Genomic DNA, 15,859 nt, shown 5'->3' on the forward strand with positions numbered 1-15,859 from the left:
CACAGCTGGGAACGCAGGGCCCGGCTAAGCCAACTTTGCCAAGCAGCCACCGCGTGGTGCCGCCTGAGTGTGCTGCACAAACCTTGCTGCTCATCTGTAATACCTTGCTCATCGCGAAAGGCCTACGTGTTAAACTTGCTCATCTGAGCGACGTTTCAGCCAGCATGGAAAACTCTGCTGTCATTTTATAAAGGGTGTGGTGGTTTGTGGCCAGAGCAAGACTACTAATAAACAGATTACCCAGGGTCCCACGAGTCTATCGTGAGTGCTGCTGCGTTATCACTTTCAACCTTTGTTGCATAGCGTACTAAATTATTATGAGCTGCAAAGTGTGATGGATTCAAAGTACAACTTGAACCCCTTTTCATGAAAACATTTTTGGTTCTCAGCAGGAAAGCGTGCAACTGTACGTGATTTATAAACTGAACGTGCTTGGTCTTCTGCGGACATCGTGAACTGCAGCATTCCCATCACTTGGCACCCTGTCAAGTGTTTAACCTGAACGCACTTACAATGTGGAGAGAGCTTGCGGCTCTGCCTAGTTACAGATGTGTGTGTGTGGTGATGCTCCAGTGAGCAGTGAAATGCAACACTTAGCATTGTCGGAGTGCTACGTGATCTTGCTCAGAAATACTGCCTCGTGTGCGTGACCTATCCTTGCGAAACACATGAGGCGTGCAATCTGTGTAAACTCTATGCTTGTAAAAAAAAGGGCTTTAATGTTTGAGGCGTCACGATGTAAAGAATTGTTTTGAGTTAAAGTTGCATGCACGCTAAACATTTTGAACATACACACATGATCACAACTTTGCCTTTTATATATATGGAGATGTGACGATTGTCAAACACCTAGATATGTAAATTGTGACGGCAATGGCGCTTCCAAACCGAGGGTTCACATCGCCCGTGCCGAGTCAGAAGTGAAGCCGTCAGCACAGCTTGGTGATGCACTGCTGCTGAGAGAGGCTGCTGTGGGTTATCGCGCGTGACGATTATGAAGTGTGCCCACAGTTCAGTGGGCTTCAATTGCCAAATGCGGGACTGGCGAAGCACTGCAAGTTACTCGGAGTTCCTTCATTTTTATTTTTAAAACGTGTCGCCGAAATGTAACGGGAAACGTTTAAGTAACTACGTGTGAAGTCCAAATAAATTATCTTTTGAGCTGCGTTGTAGGAGCTGTATACACATTTTAAATCCCACGCTCAAGTGCGCTGGGCATTTGTAGCGCGTGGAACGTCACGGTGTTGACGGAACGTTCGTGGCCTGTCCCGGCCCCTCCTACCACGTGCGTGTCAACTTGTGTTGTTGATAGATGAAGGTGGCAGCTGGAGGAGCCCGAGTGTTGTATTCGAAGGCGTGACTTGGAAGATAGCGCGGCCTCAAGTGAAGCATGCTCTGTTTTAGTATCTCTAAGGCATTTTGTTTGAAAGTAAGGAAATGTATTTAATTTCTTGGTTCAAGGAATAAAATAAGCACCAACAAAACAAACAATGTGTGTAGATACCTAACAAACATACGGTGCAAGACATTATTAAATGGTATATTGGAGGATATGAGCGTGGGCTTGTTTTAATCAACTTTATAACGTGAGTAGTTAAACAGATAAGTGATTCTTACCGCTTGCCAAGTTGGCCCACTAAGACATGCAACACATCATCCACTGCCTCCCTTCTCTGCAGCATCATTTTATGGGGCCAGCTACGTGGAGCTGCCACTGGCAGATGCAACGAACAATAATGAGATCTACATCCGCTTCAAGACCGCCAGGCGCAATGGGCTGCTGCTTGCAATCGGCGGGCAGACTGACTACATCCTGGTGGAGCTGCGGTCGGCCCGCCTGCAGGTATCTCCTGACGGAACTCCCACCCCCCAGTACGATAAGCCTGCTTCGGCAGTAGCGTGAAGGGGAATGGCTGTCTAGGAAAATACTTTGCCTCTCCCAGCTTCTTCTCCTTTCAAGAATTTTGGGACAAACTTGATTTGGAGCTTTCGTGACTGCAGGAATTATGCTTTTGGTTCTTTCGGTAAAGTCTCGTAGAAAGAAAAATATATTAAATAATAGCATGCGACGTTTCGATTGCAACACAAGCAATCATCGTCAGGTACAAATGAAAGAGAAAACAAAACCTAATAAACTTAGAAATATGATGCAATACATCACAGAGAGTCGGCTAACATAACAGTAAACACCCTACCTGGTTGATTACGTAATCAACCAGCTTGTCCCGACAGACTAAACCATCACCAAGCCAGCAGCTGATTCAAGTGGCGTTGAGCGTGGGACAGTCAAGCTCCGTGAGCGGCTTGCCATGCATATACCGAAGCTACCGGTGCCACAGCTCAACTATGAGAGGGAATGTGATATGGATATAGGCAGTTATCTGGAGTAGTGGGAAGGCCCCATGATTACACTGGGCTAATTGAGCCCCTGTTCTATTATAATCAGATGTTTTCTCACAGCTGCCTCCCTCTAAAAATAACAATCACTGAACACGCTGCCTCGTGCCACGGCGTTTAATGGGGAACCAGCGCGTGGAATGCTAGCAACAGCGTCCTGCTTGTGAAATTATATTCCTTAAGTTTGCTTGAAAAATCTATGCTCGGTTTCACGGTGCCAGTTTATCTACCATCAGTGTTACATGGAAAACCTTGGGACAGATCAATTTTGTCGCGAGGATTCATGCTAAACTTGTGAAGCATTTCTGTGGTAAATTTGAGTGAATATTCGTTGGATCTATTTCTCTTCCCTGTGGCATTGTGGGAGATGCGCACTAATGGGGGATCCTCAGGAATCCATCTCCAGTTTCAAAGCCTCAGAACCAGCTGTAACTGCTAACGAGGTTTCCCTTTGGTGCGCATTGCGCTTGAGTTAAAGAGAATGAGACCATCAATCATCCAAACAGTAAAGCACTTTTTTTTTTACTTTATCACCCTCTCTTGCCTGCATTAAAAGTGCCCGCATTGTTATATTTTCGTATTTAGTTTGTGTTCGTATTTGGATTAGGGATATGCCAGCACTACACGATGTCCAGCTTTCCTAAATGATACCACAGAGTTTTTGGCATCCATAAAATGCCTAAAAAATAAACACCTGTTGGCTGCAGGAGAGGAGCTGAAGACTTCATGAAAAACTGTCTCCGTTGCAAGTGCATTCACTCCTTGGAGTTTCAGTCACCTTAAAATACAGAATAATGCAACTCAAGGGACATGATTCCCTATTTTAACAAAATTCTCTTTCCAACAAACTAGAGATAACGGTCCCACTCTCCCTTGTAAGTGGCCACTGTTCCACCAGACATTGTTTGTGGAGTTAATTCCCCGTCTCTCCTTCAGGTTCGGATGGATTTGGGTTCCGGGGAGGTGATCCTGCTTTCTCAACCAGGCCTACGTCTCAACAACTTCCTGTGGCATGACCTGCAACTCACCCAGGAACGCGAGAGGCTCGTCCTCACCATTGACGAGCTATTTCCGCTGTCGCTGCGCTTGCCAGGAACTCGCTTCGAGCTCAACGTGCATCACGGAGTCTTCCTGGGGGGGGGCGCGGCCCGGCTGGAGCAGCACCCCTACATGGCGGGGGTCTCTCCCGGGTTTCGTGGATGCATTTCTGATGCGGTCTATAACCAACACGACCTTCTTTCGGTGCTCGCCGGTGAGGCTGAAGAGACGGACCTGGTCCACGAGGTGACGCAGGGCTGCAGCGATGAATTTTCTGCCTTTGAAGAGGATCCCATTCACTTCCTGAACCCTAGGTCATACGTGGCATTTGATACATGGTCAGCCCGGGAGGTGGGGGTATTTGAATGTGTGCTGCAAACTGTGCATCCGCAAGGAGTGCTGCTCTACCACAGCAACAGGCAGACTGACTTCATTGCCATGGAGATAGTGGATGGCTATGTCCAAGCCCTCATTGACAAAGGAAATAGAATTAGGAAAGTTACATCAAGCGTGAAGGTTGACGATGGACAGTGGTATAAAATTAAACTAAACTTGACAATAGCTGAATTGCAACTCACCGTTGGAGCTGAAACTGTAAAGACCTCCCTTGGTCACAAACGGAAATATTTGGACCTCACTGGTCTAATGTTTGTAGGAGGAGTGGAGGATATCAACATGGAGGAAATTTTGACTCGGGGAATTGTGTCTCTGTCAAGGCCAGGCGGACATGGAAGCTCCTTTCAGGGTTGTATGAGAGATGTGAGGATCAACCTACAGAAGCAGAGTCTCCAGGATGCTTTAGTCACTCGAGAAATATCTATAACTTGTGGAGAAGAGCTGGACGAAGAAGATCTTTCGATAGACACCCCAGATTTATTGTTGATTAGTCCGTCTCCTGCAGCTACTCTGCATGGAAATGATGACGATAATGAGGATGATGAAGTTGATGAAATTAATGAGATGCAGAACAGTGATGCCATAATCGTCTTCCAAACATTAGTAGTGCAGGAAGGTGGAGAAAACATATTGAATCCTGAAAATATAAACATCACTGTGGACTTAAACAATGTGGGACTCCGACAGTCCCAGATATTGTTCAGGATCACCAAAGAGCCACGGCACGGTCTCCTTAAACTCGATATTCCAGGAGCCAATGAGAGGAGGGCATTCACTCTTCTTGATATTGGACACAGACGCGTCATTTATGTCCACGATGGCTCCGAATCCCATTCGGACAGATTTAAGTTCCGTATCCTCATCCACAACAAAAAGGAGCTGCCTATGTTGACGACTAAGGAAAAGGAGTACACCTTTAGGATTTCCATAATGCCAGTCAATGATCCTCCAAAGTTGAACTTTCCAAATGGTGACTTGTTCATGTTATTAGAAAACACAAGACGTCAGATCACAGAGAATATCATGGAAGTGTCTGATGTGGATTCCGATGCGAGTAATTCCTTTATCCACGTGACCGATGGCTTGAGCTCAAGCACTGGCTTCTTCTCGTATCGGGACTCCCCTCGAATAAATATCACGACGTTCCGCTACTCGGAGGTTCAGAAGGGCGTCGTTTATTACGCGCACCGAGGGGAGCGCAGCACCCGGTTGGAGCTGCAGGCCAGCGATAGAGATCGCCGAAGGGGGAAGCCCATCTGGCTCAGGGTTATGGCCGTTCCTGTTGAGCTCAGCGTTGTGAACAACACAGGTCTGCTGGTAAGCCAGGGCGACGCAGCCGTTCTGACGGCCGCAAACCTCTCGGTGCACACAAACGCTGACAAACAGCTCGTTGATATTTGGTTTACAGTTACCGAAGGGTGTCGTTACGGGAGATTACAAAAGCGGTATTTGGGCGGAGAATGGAGACCATCTCACAATTTCACTCAACACGATCTGCAGCAAGCGCAAATTCGATACGAGAGCACGGACACATCATACCACTTTCAAAACATTACAGACAGCTTTAAATTTACTGTTACCATTGGAGAGTTCACAACAGACGAACACGAATTTATATTAAATATTTCATGTGGCACCATCAAACTGATTAGACACGAGACTCTAACTATTGCAAGCGATAGGAGAGGAGACATCACGAATGATCACGTTCTGGCGGCAGTAGGCGATGGGCGCCCTCCAGCCTCCCTGCTTGTGTACACGGTGCTCACTCTGCCGACGAGGGGCCGATTGCGTTCCTCTCGAAACGGCCTCGAGCTCGATTCCACTTTCACTCAGCTGGACGTTGAGCTGAATAGAGTTTCCTATGAACTCTTTGGTAGAGCAAGGAGCGATCAGGAGGATAGTTTTCAGTTTAAAGTTAGCGCCGGTCATAGCCGGTCCCCACGATATACGTTTCGTATTAAAATTGAGCGGGATCCTTTGAGTGTCATTTTGACGAATGTGGGTCTAAGCGTCGAGGAAGGACGGAGCGTGCCGATTACCAGCCAAGGGCTCTTTGCGCGATCCAAGGTCACCGACGTGTACCGCTTCCATGTCGTGGACGGTCCACACCATGGGGCGCTGCTGAGAAACGACACTGCTGCCTCCACTGGGCTGGAGAATGTCACACACTTTACAAACCAAGACATACTGAACAAGTGGGTTGTCTATGTGCACGACGACTCGGAAACTGAAAAAGATCAGTTTGTAATCGTAGCATCTCCAATGGGCAACAAGCGTGTTTCTGACGCATTGCTAGTGTACAATGATTCGGATGTTGCTCAGCTCCGTAGCGAGGTTGATATCAACGTAAGGCCTATAAATGATCAAAGGCCGGTGCGTGTTGTGGACAAGGCTTTCCACGTGGTGAGGGGTGGTAAAAGATTGCTAACAACAGCAGATGTGTGTTACCATGACCCCGACTGGGATTTTCAAGACTCGAACCTGGTCTACAAACAGCAGAGCACATTCAGTGGGCAACTTGTTTCAGCGAATGACTCGGCTCACAACCTTACGGAATTCAAACAACAAGACCTTGAGAATGGCCTCGTTTTATTCATACACCATGGAGGAGACGCTAGTCATCTTGCACTGATGGTTTCTGATGGACTTCATCGAGTGTCCGGTCTGCTGGAGATCCGAGCTTCAGAAGCCTTCCTCAGAGTGATGAGTCCCATTAGTGTACTTGTAACACAGGGGCAGAGCTGCACTCTCACCGCACTTCACCTCGGCGTCTTCACAAACCTGGACATCAGGCACGAGAACGAAATCCAGTATCGCGTGGCGACTCCGCCGATGCACGGCCAGTTGATCATCGGAGAGGTCGCCAGCGACTTCTTCACCCAGAGCGACGTCACCCAGGGCAGGGTGGTGTACGAGCACGCCAACGGCTCTGTGCCCAGGGACGCGATCGGCCTGCACGTGGCGGCGCACGGCCTGGAGACGCGGGCGGAGCTGGCGGTGCGCGTGCGGTTGGCGGCGCACGGCACCGCCCCCGTGCTCGTGCACAACAGCAGCAGCGGCGGCGGCGTGCTGGTGGAGAGAGGCGGGGCGGTGAGGATCACTGACAGCGCGCTGCTGGTGGGTGGTGGCATGAGCGCCGCAATCGCACCCCTCATCAGTCTTTGCTGTTTATTGAACTTGGCCAGAAGCAGAGGTCGCAACCGGGTACCCGATACCCGATACCCGGCTACCCGTACCCGGCCAGGTATGGGTACTCGTTTGCGACCCTGGTGCGGCCAGGTACAGGTACGGGTAGGCCGTGAGTCACTGGTGAGTAACCGTTTGTCACTCATTTCGGGTAGGGTACGGGTACGGGTAGGGAACAGGTACCCGTATCCGGCCGGGTACGGGTACGGGTTCCCATTTGTGACCCTGGTGCAGCCGGGTACGGGTAAGGAATCAAAACCCGTTTGCGACCTCTGGCCAGAAGCATTTGAGATTCGCGGTATATATTGTATACATATATATTCTAGATGTGAAGCTTTCATGACTGCAAGGATTCATACTCTCTGGTTTTTTAGGTAAAGTCACGTAGGTAAAAAGTAAAATAAAATAAATGAAAACAACTAAATAAAATCACGACGTTTCGGAGGCAACACAAGCTTCCGTCTTCAGGTGGATCCGTTGCGGCCAAAGTCACTACTTGGCTGTAACGGTTCCACCTGAAGACGGAAGCTTGTGTTGCCTCCGAAACGTCGTGATTTTATTTAGTTGTTTTCATTTATTTTATTTTACTTTTTACCTACGTGACTTTACCGAAAAAACCAAAGAGTATACATATATATTTTGCAAGCTATATCTTTGTGAATAATTATAGCAAATTACGTCGTGAATTTTTTGCAATTGAGTTGAAGGTAGTGTTGTTATTATTAGGAACCTTGGCAATGACACTCACGCGTAGTGATCTAAATTTATCCATGGGTTGTGGGTAACGTTGAGCCCATAGTACCCTGACAAACATACACCGGCCCACTCTCATCTGTTTCACAAGCAAGCTCTTTAACAAACAACATGGCACCGTTTGTTAATACCCCACACAAATTACAGTAAAACTCTTATCCGAGGCCTGATGCCTCCCGCTTTCCACGCACACCACAAGCACCGCGGACTTTCCTGTCATCTTTGTGCGCTACATTCTTCCTGTTATCCGAGTCTTTCGTGGACAAGAGTAGGGAGCTTAGGAGTAGCACCAATATCTTCCTGCTATCCGAGCCCTTGCGCAGATTGGAGGAAGTGAATCTGGAAGTAGCGGCAATGTAATTCTATTACCCGAGCCGTCTTCCCTGGGTGAATCGCATAGAAGGGTCTCCTTGAAGCTGCCACTCTTTCCATTACCCCAGAGCCTTTGAGAGTCGGGTATTACTTATGCAGGAATGTGCCAACTCAGTCTTCAGAATTTGTTTCGGAACGTCCCGTTTTTAGGATTTGGAGCCGTTTCCTTCAGTGTTCTACACAAGAGGTAATGGTATGCAAAAGATGCAAAAGTAGGAATAGATAGAGCAGCAGACGGTTGTTGTGCCTAATTTAAGGCAGTGCAGTACAGCCCCCCATTTGAGCCCCCCATACTGAGGGGTGAGTTAACATGCCCTTGGAGAAGAGCTGGAAAGCTCTACACAAATTTATCACGGTACCCATTTAATGAAAAGTTACTTGTAAATAAAATATTAAAAAATACTTTTTTTTTAAAACACGCTTTAATTAAATGTACCCTACTCGTAATGGCAGAACTCTACGACTCCAGGAAGTGGCCCCGCAGCTTGCCATAACGTAAGGGGACCGTGTTGATTTACAGGCAACGTGAGGTTGAGCGTGGACAATTAGACCCGTAAAAAATGTTGTTGAAAAATATATTTTTTATTTTTAATGATAGAATATAGTATTGTCATCAGTATGACATACCTATACCAAGTTTGCAGTCGATGCGACATTGGGAAGACGGTTGAAATTGAGTTACAAGATTTGAGGATACAACAACAGACATTGAGTTAAATAAAAGCGTGTAAAATGTTTAAAAATAGATATATATTTTTTTATTTTTGATGATAGAATATAGTCTTGTCATCAGTATGATATAAGTATACCAAGTTTGCAGTCGATGACACATTGGGAAGTGGGTACAAATTGAGTCTTGGTTCTTTCGGTAAAGTCACGTAGAAGGGAAGTAATAAAATAATAAAAATAAAACATAATAAAATAATTCTCACGACGTTTCGGCCACAACGTAAGCAGCCGTCCTCAGGTGAAGAAATTTCTTCACCTGAGGACGGCTGAGGACGGCTGCTTGCGTTGTGGCCGAAACGTCGTGAGAATTATTTTATTATGTTTTATTTTTATTATTTTATTACTTCCCTTCTACGTGACTTTACCGAAAGAACCAAGAAGATGAATCCCTGCAGTCACGAAAGCTTTAAATCGAAATTTAAAAATTGAGTTACAAGATTTTTTTCAAAGATACAACAACAGACGGAGTGAGTTAAATAAAAAGTGTGTAAAAAGGCTCCTGCGTTGGCCTTGCTACCATGCATATTTGTGATCTGGAGGCAAAAGTATTCAACAAAATCCTCGGTTAGCATTATCATCCTGTGTGGTACTGATAAGCCATGCTTGGCGCAATGTCTCAAGGACCAACAATAAATTGGATGTCTCCTTTTTTACGTCCATTTGATCGGTATACTCATCACGTTGTTATACGTCACACGTTTTTAGTACGTCTTCACTTGTTATTTTTTTTGTAAGGTGACGAGTTTCTCTTCAGGTTAAAAATAATACAAAAATATACAATAATGTGTCTCAAACTGCATGTTATGTAAAGGGTTACATAACACATAACCTTTCTAAATGTTGTAGTGAGGGCTAAATAGCTGCTCCAAAATAACATGTAATTAACTATTGAGTCTATTTTCTTATGGTCACAGTGCATTAACTGTTTACACTGAAGCTAATGGATTGTAACCCATGCTTGGGAACTAATGGCACTCTCTCTCCCTAGCCACCATTGTCTCGTGTAATCACGTTCACCATTTACTGGGTACAACTGTACACATGTGTTGCTTTACACTTTCCCCCTTGTTGAATTTGTCTAAGGTCTCGCATGAAGCCAGTCTCCCTTCCGAAATCACGTTCACCGTCATAAGACCTCCGAAGCATGGATTTTTGAAGAAGCGAGATGTGACCGTCCCAAAGTCACCAACGCGGAAGGCCGAGGGCCTCGTGTCCTTCACCCAGCAGGAGATCAACGAGGAAATGATCGAGTATCTGCACACCGAGCTGCCCGCGACAGAGGATAGCTTCACAGTGGATTCGTCCAATGGCTTCATGGAATTGCGTGGGGTGGACATGTGTATCAGTGTTATTCCATCGGAGATTGAGCTGACCATTCAGAACCTCACCGTCGCCGAGGGAGGGCTGGCGGTGCTGACTCAAGACGACATATCCAGCACGAACCCCTTGTTTGACCGTCTGAGGTTGCACTACGTCATCGTTGAGCAACCCAAGCACGGACACATTCAGAACGCTCGCAAACCGGACATGCGGCTCGCCGGATTCTACGGGTGGGAGGTAACGCATTGCAGGATCGTTTCCCTCGCGTGTGGGGTGGAATGTTCCGTGCGGCATTGAGAGCGCAGAATCAGGTGGCAGGGTGTCACGGAGGCCTTGAATGCCCTTTGGATTGCGTTTACTGCTGCGTGGACGAATGGGTTTAATAACCTTCAAGCTACCACTCTTAACATATTCGTACTAATAAAAGCCTGTAACATTCCCTAGACACAAATTCAAATTAACATATATATGGAATTCATTATAAGTGTGTATAATCATGTTAAGTCAATTCGTTGCTCGTGTTTATCCAGGTAAGGGACGATTAGATTCTTCACCCGTTTTGTGAACGAGCCCAACGTTATAAAAATTACGTCGAGATAATTATTTCTACCATTGGAACCTCATTTGCCAGAAGAAAAAAATATGATAATTGTTTTTTTTACCCTTTTATCTGGCAACACAATGTGAGACTAGGCTCTAAGGAAAGCTGTCTCGGGTGTGGACCAATCAACTTCAAGGACAGTGCACATTATCAGAGTTGTGTTTTTTGTTTGCATTATGACTGCAGGTATTGTGGTCTATGCAAACATGACTCCTTGTAAAAAAGTGTCAGTTTTGTTGCCAGATAGAAAGGTAAAAAAACAATTATCATAATTATTTCTGTTTATTTTTTTTACATTACAGTTGTTTAAAGCCGTTTTAAATGCGATGTGGCCTATGAGACCCAAACGTTTTCATGCTCTTGCAACATATTTCGGTCTCTACCAATGGTGTTAGGGTTGGGGGCCGTCCATAAATGACATCACGCATCTGGGGGGGGGGGGGTCAGACATTTGTGACGATGTGTGACGAGGGGGGGAGGGGTTTGAGAAATGTGACGTCACATCAGAATGCGAAACTTTAAATACATATAGACGACACGTTCTACTTAATTAAATTGACTTTTTAATAAATGTTTTCTCCTACAACATAAGAGTGCAGCGCCACATTAAATATGCACTACAATGACAATAGTTTAAAGCCATTTTGAAGCATGTTTTATATTTGGGGGGGGGGGGGGGGTGGGCGCAGAGCTTTGTGACATCATATTTGAGGGGGGGTCTGACTTTGTGACGCCGTGTGACGAGGGGGGGGGGGGTCAAAAATCGTCCAAAATCGCGTGACGTAATTTATGGACGGCCCCTTATGCGAATCACACTATGTGAACTGGCTCAATTACGACTGATTGCAAATCCATCCATCTTCCCGTGTACCTGTACTCCACACATCTCCCGCACTGCATGCTGCACGCTTCTGTGTGCCAAGTCTCTGCTTCTGCCACTCCCCACATCTCCCACTGTTCTCATCTTCACCTTTCTCGCTCCACACATTCCCCCCCTGTTCCTTGACACGTTTCCCATCTCTTACTCGTGCGACCATCACTCTCGCCGCTCCGCACATATCCTGCGTCCCACAACAGTCGTCTCCCGCTTCTCGCTGCATGCAAACGCTACCCCTCGATATCCGACTTCTCCACGCATCTCGCCACCGCTCGCTCCACGCGTCACCGTAACGCCTGGGCGGGGAAAGCGGCACCACTGACATGTGACCGATGCGCAACATGTGCCGCCAATGTGGCAAAGATTTGGACGTTTAATGTAATAAGTAATATTTTTAACAACTTTTTTTTAAACACGCTTTAATGAAATGTACCGTACGAGTAATGGCAGAACTCCACCACTCCAGGAAATGGCCGCAAAGCTTGCCATAATGTAAAAGACCGTGGTGATTTACAGCCAACGTGAGTTGAGCGTGGACAATTAGACCCAAGCCGAAACATAACATATGAAAATGAATGTTTTTAAAAAAAAAATTCAATTTTTTATGATAGAATATAGTATTGTCATCAGTATGACATAAGTATACCAAGTTTGCAGTCGATACCACATTGGAAAGTGGGTTAAAGTTGAGTTACAAGATTTGAGGATACGACAACAACAACAGACCGAGTGAGTTAAATAAAAGCATGTACAATGGGTCGGAGGGACATTATTTCATGATACATGTGGGAAATCGGGGGGGATAATTGAAGTGAGGAATGTAACGTTGAGTTCGTGGGGATTTTGGGGGGGTCTAAAAAAGTTGATAGATCTGGGAGAACGTGAGAAACGGAAACTTAACACTGAAGTTTCGCTCCGCTTCTGTACTTTTGCATTGATGGAAAGAATTGCTGATGTCACAGAGGACGGTCACACTTTTCCACTTAATTGCATGAATGTCTCCGCATTGTGTTTTACTTTGCAGATACTGAGGGCCAATGTTTCGGTCCCACTCGCTGTGTGGCAGTTACTATTTGTTGACGGTGCGGGGTGAACTCAAGGGAATCCTCGAATGCTTTTCCTCTGCAGGTGGCACAGGGACTGATGGAATACGCGCACGATGGCAGCGAGACCGCCGGTGACAGCCTCGTACTCATGGCCAATGACTCGCACCTGCACAAGCACAGCCGGCCACTCACCCTGCCCATTCTTGTGGTGCCCGTCAACGACGAGGCGCCTGCCATCATCGTCAACAATGTGCTCAAGGTACGGGCTTGGCCGGTGGTTCGGGTCGCTGGTGGCACAACACAGAGAGCCACCAATTATCCTGGGTTACAATCCTGGGTGGCTGCTTTGCGGTAAATGCAAGTGCTTGGCTTTTTGATAATTCATTACATTCGCTCCGTCAGCAGTGAATGCTCAAAAATATATTTTAAATGGTATTGCATCTTTGAGAGGTAATGAATAATAATGCCGTATATTATTTATCTCGGGCAGCCTCCCCACTGAGTGTCAAGGCTCTTTATTAGGGGGCTTGTGCATTGCAACGTTGGACCAATGCCAGCATTGATTAGTTTTGCATATGGGAGGAAACCACAGTGCCCTGAGAGAGACCCACACGTGTGCAGTAGGGCTACAGTGAAGGGTCTGCGAGGACAGGTTCGTGACCTGATTTGCTGTACAGGTTTGTAATTTCACAAATTGACACGATATTTATTTTGAATATGGCCCACCTTGGAGATATATTTGTTTATAGTCAGCAAACATTCCATGACAGGTCAGTTGAGATTGTTGTGCCAAACAGGATAATGGTTTTACTATGATAAGAATATCTTTGTTAAATATGATGGGACACGCTGTGAAAATTGCCAGCCGTATGTGATATCAATCATCGACTGAGTTTTTTTTAGTTGAATGTGGCCAGGTTTCTGCCACCGCAATCAAGGATTGTGCTCAAACCAGCGGTGATTGATGGTGAAGCATCTGCACCTTGGGCAGCTCATTGTCAACGACTTTCAGCCTGTGATTTAAATAGGTATGACGCATGACGTTTGCTGTCATCTGCAAAGGAGTCGATCGTTTTGCGAGTGGAAGATAATAAGAAGATAATAAATAATGGAAGAAATTATATTGTAGAAATGCAATTGGAGCGCTACTCCCGCTGGTAGAAAGTTATAAATATAAGCTTGCAGATTAGATCGGATTCCAAATGATGGTGTAGCTGTGAATATGATGTAGGATGCCAGACAGTCAGGTGCTTTAGAAATGTTAAGGTCTTTGGTCGTAGATTTGTCAAGGCTTTAACCCGCAATACGAGTCAGAAAGACAGGTAACTTGTAGATCACGCTTGACGGAATCTGGCGTTGATGACCGCTGTGATGGTATAATGACTTCAAGTGGTGGAGGAGCCGATTGTTGATGATCGATGTTATTACTTTGCAAAGTAATGAGATCAAGGCAACAGGACCATAGTTACTCATATGAGACGTATTTTCCTGTATTACCTATTTACTGGATTTCGCACAGAAATGAATACCTCAATTATGGGGTGTTATCTTAATCGCTACTCTATTCAAAGAGGAGATAAAAACAGATTTGAATGATTACAGCTCGAGTCTCCTCCTATCACTCGCACACGCACAGACACATTATTCTTGAAACTCTTAGGGAACTCAATTACGCAACATTTAAAGGGCCAACCAACTATGCAAGCAATCTGGCTCAAGGACGCATTCTTCACCATCGATCACGTACGTACGTACATACGTACAATCGCACATCATTATGCCTATGTTATCAAAAGGCATTTAATTTCGTGAAGACGATTGCATTCATGAAAGTGCTCGCAATTCAAGGCCTAAATATAAAAACGTGTTCCTGCAATGCTCTCACCCCCTCGTGTGCTCGGAGCTGTGGCCCAGCCAGGGCTGACAAGTTCTCTGATGATGATGATCATCATGCTGATCATGCTGATCATGCTGATGCGAGTACTGCTTATAATGTTAGTGTTCATGATGATAATGGGGAGGCTATCCCTGCAGACAGTATGTTATCCACTTCTTCTATGCATGGGTTTTCTCCAGGTATGCTGATTTCTTTTCATTTGTAACATATTCGGTCATAAATTGGCCAAACATTCCTTATGAAAAAGTTTAGAGATTCAGTGGGGCTTCCAGAATAAAAGGACATCTTTAATATTAATGTGCATATAATGGATTATTGATTAAATTCATTAACATTGAGCTTCGACTTTATAATACATACATAAAATCTTAGGTGTGAGAATGCATTATTTATAGGAGATATAATGGCCAAAACTTGTCTTGAGAAAGTAATGCCCGTTTTTTATTTTATATGACATAGTCATTATAATGACAAATGAAAATTATCATTGGGAAATTATCTAATAACTTTATAAAAAAAAGGCTGAAAAGTTGGCCTCAATTCAGTAAAGTTCATTTATTAGTTTCAAGGACAATGAATATTTTATTAGAGTTTTTTTTGCATGCTGACCTCAAGCATTGTGGTTAATGCAGACATGATTCCTTGTAAAATGTTTCAGTTTGGTGTTTTAACATCTTAACACCTGTTTTGTTGCCAGAAAAAAGTGGAAAAACCTATTGTCATATTTTGGTACTGGAAGAGGAGGTCCCATGATGAAAAAGCAGATTGGCGCTCCTTTATAAAACCAAACTTGATTATTAAAATCAGCAGAGCAATGGGCCCAGAAAAAAAAGCTTTGAATCGGCGCAGATTATTATTGCGGTGGGTCACAAAATCCCACAACCATTTGAGCAAAATCTGCAAGGTACACAAAGAATGCATGGGGATGGGTGCATGCTTGGGTATATACGAAGAGACAGAGAGAGGAGCACATGGAGCCAAGGAACCCATGGAAAAATACCTACGTGACTTTACCGAAAGAACCAAAGAGTATGGATTACTGCAGTCACGAAAGCTTCAAATCAAGAATAAAGTTGACTGTTCAAAAAAGTAATTGGGCTTGAGAAGGGCATTGTCGATTTAAAGCTTTCGTGACTGCAGGGATTCATATTCTTGGTTCTTTCGGCAAAGTCGCGTAGAAGGGAAATAATAAAATAATAAAATAAAACAATAAAATTATCACAACGTTTCGATTACAACACAAG

At 45.1% G+C, this 15,859-nt stretch overlaps 2 protein-coding genes across 2 annotated transcripts in view; one reads left to right on the forward strand and one right to left on the reverse strand.

Annotated features, from left to right (window-relative positions):
* The window catches only part of LOC144736570 (small ribosomal subunit protein eS17), a 184,736-nt gene that overhangs the window by 40,753 nt on the left and 128,124 nt on the right, over window positions 1-15,859 (reverse strand). The window lies entirely within an intron of this gene.
* The window catches only part of LOC144736537 (chondroitin sulfate proteoglycan 4-like), a 60,091-nt gene that overhangs the window by 30,569 nt on the left and 13,663 nt on the right, over window positions 1-15,859 (forward strand). The window contains exons 2-5 of the mRNA XM_078619089.1: window positions 1,680-1,843; window positions 3,334-6,951; window positions 9,958-10,431; window positions 12,801-12,977. Of these exons, the coding sequence (XP_078475215.1) occupies window positions 1,680-1,843; window positions 3,334-6,951; window positions 9,958-10,431; window positions 12,801-12,977 (4,433 nt within the window). The remainder of the gene's footprint in view (window positions 1-1,679; window positions 1,844-3,333; window positions 6,952-9,957; window positions 10,432-12,800; window positions 12,978-15,859) is intronic.

The sequence above is a fragment of the Lampetra planeri genome, chromosome 3 (assembly GCF_965212315.1).
Source record: "Lampetra planeri chromosome 3, kcLamPlan1.2.h2, whole genome shotgun sequence".
NCBI lineage: Eukaryota > Metazoa > Chordata > Hyperoartia > Petromyzontiformes > Petromyzontidae > Lampetra > Lampetra planeri.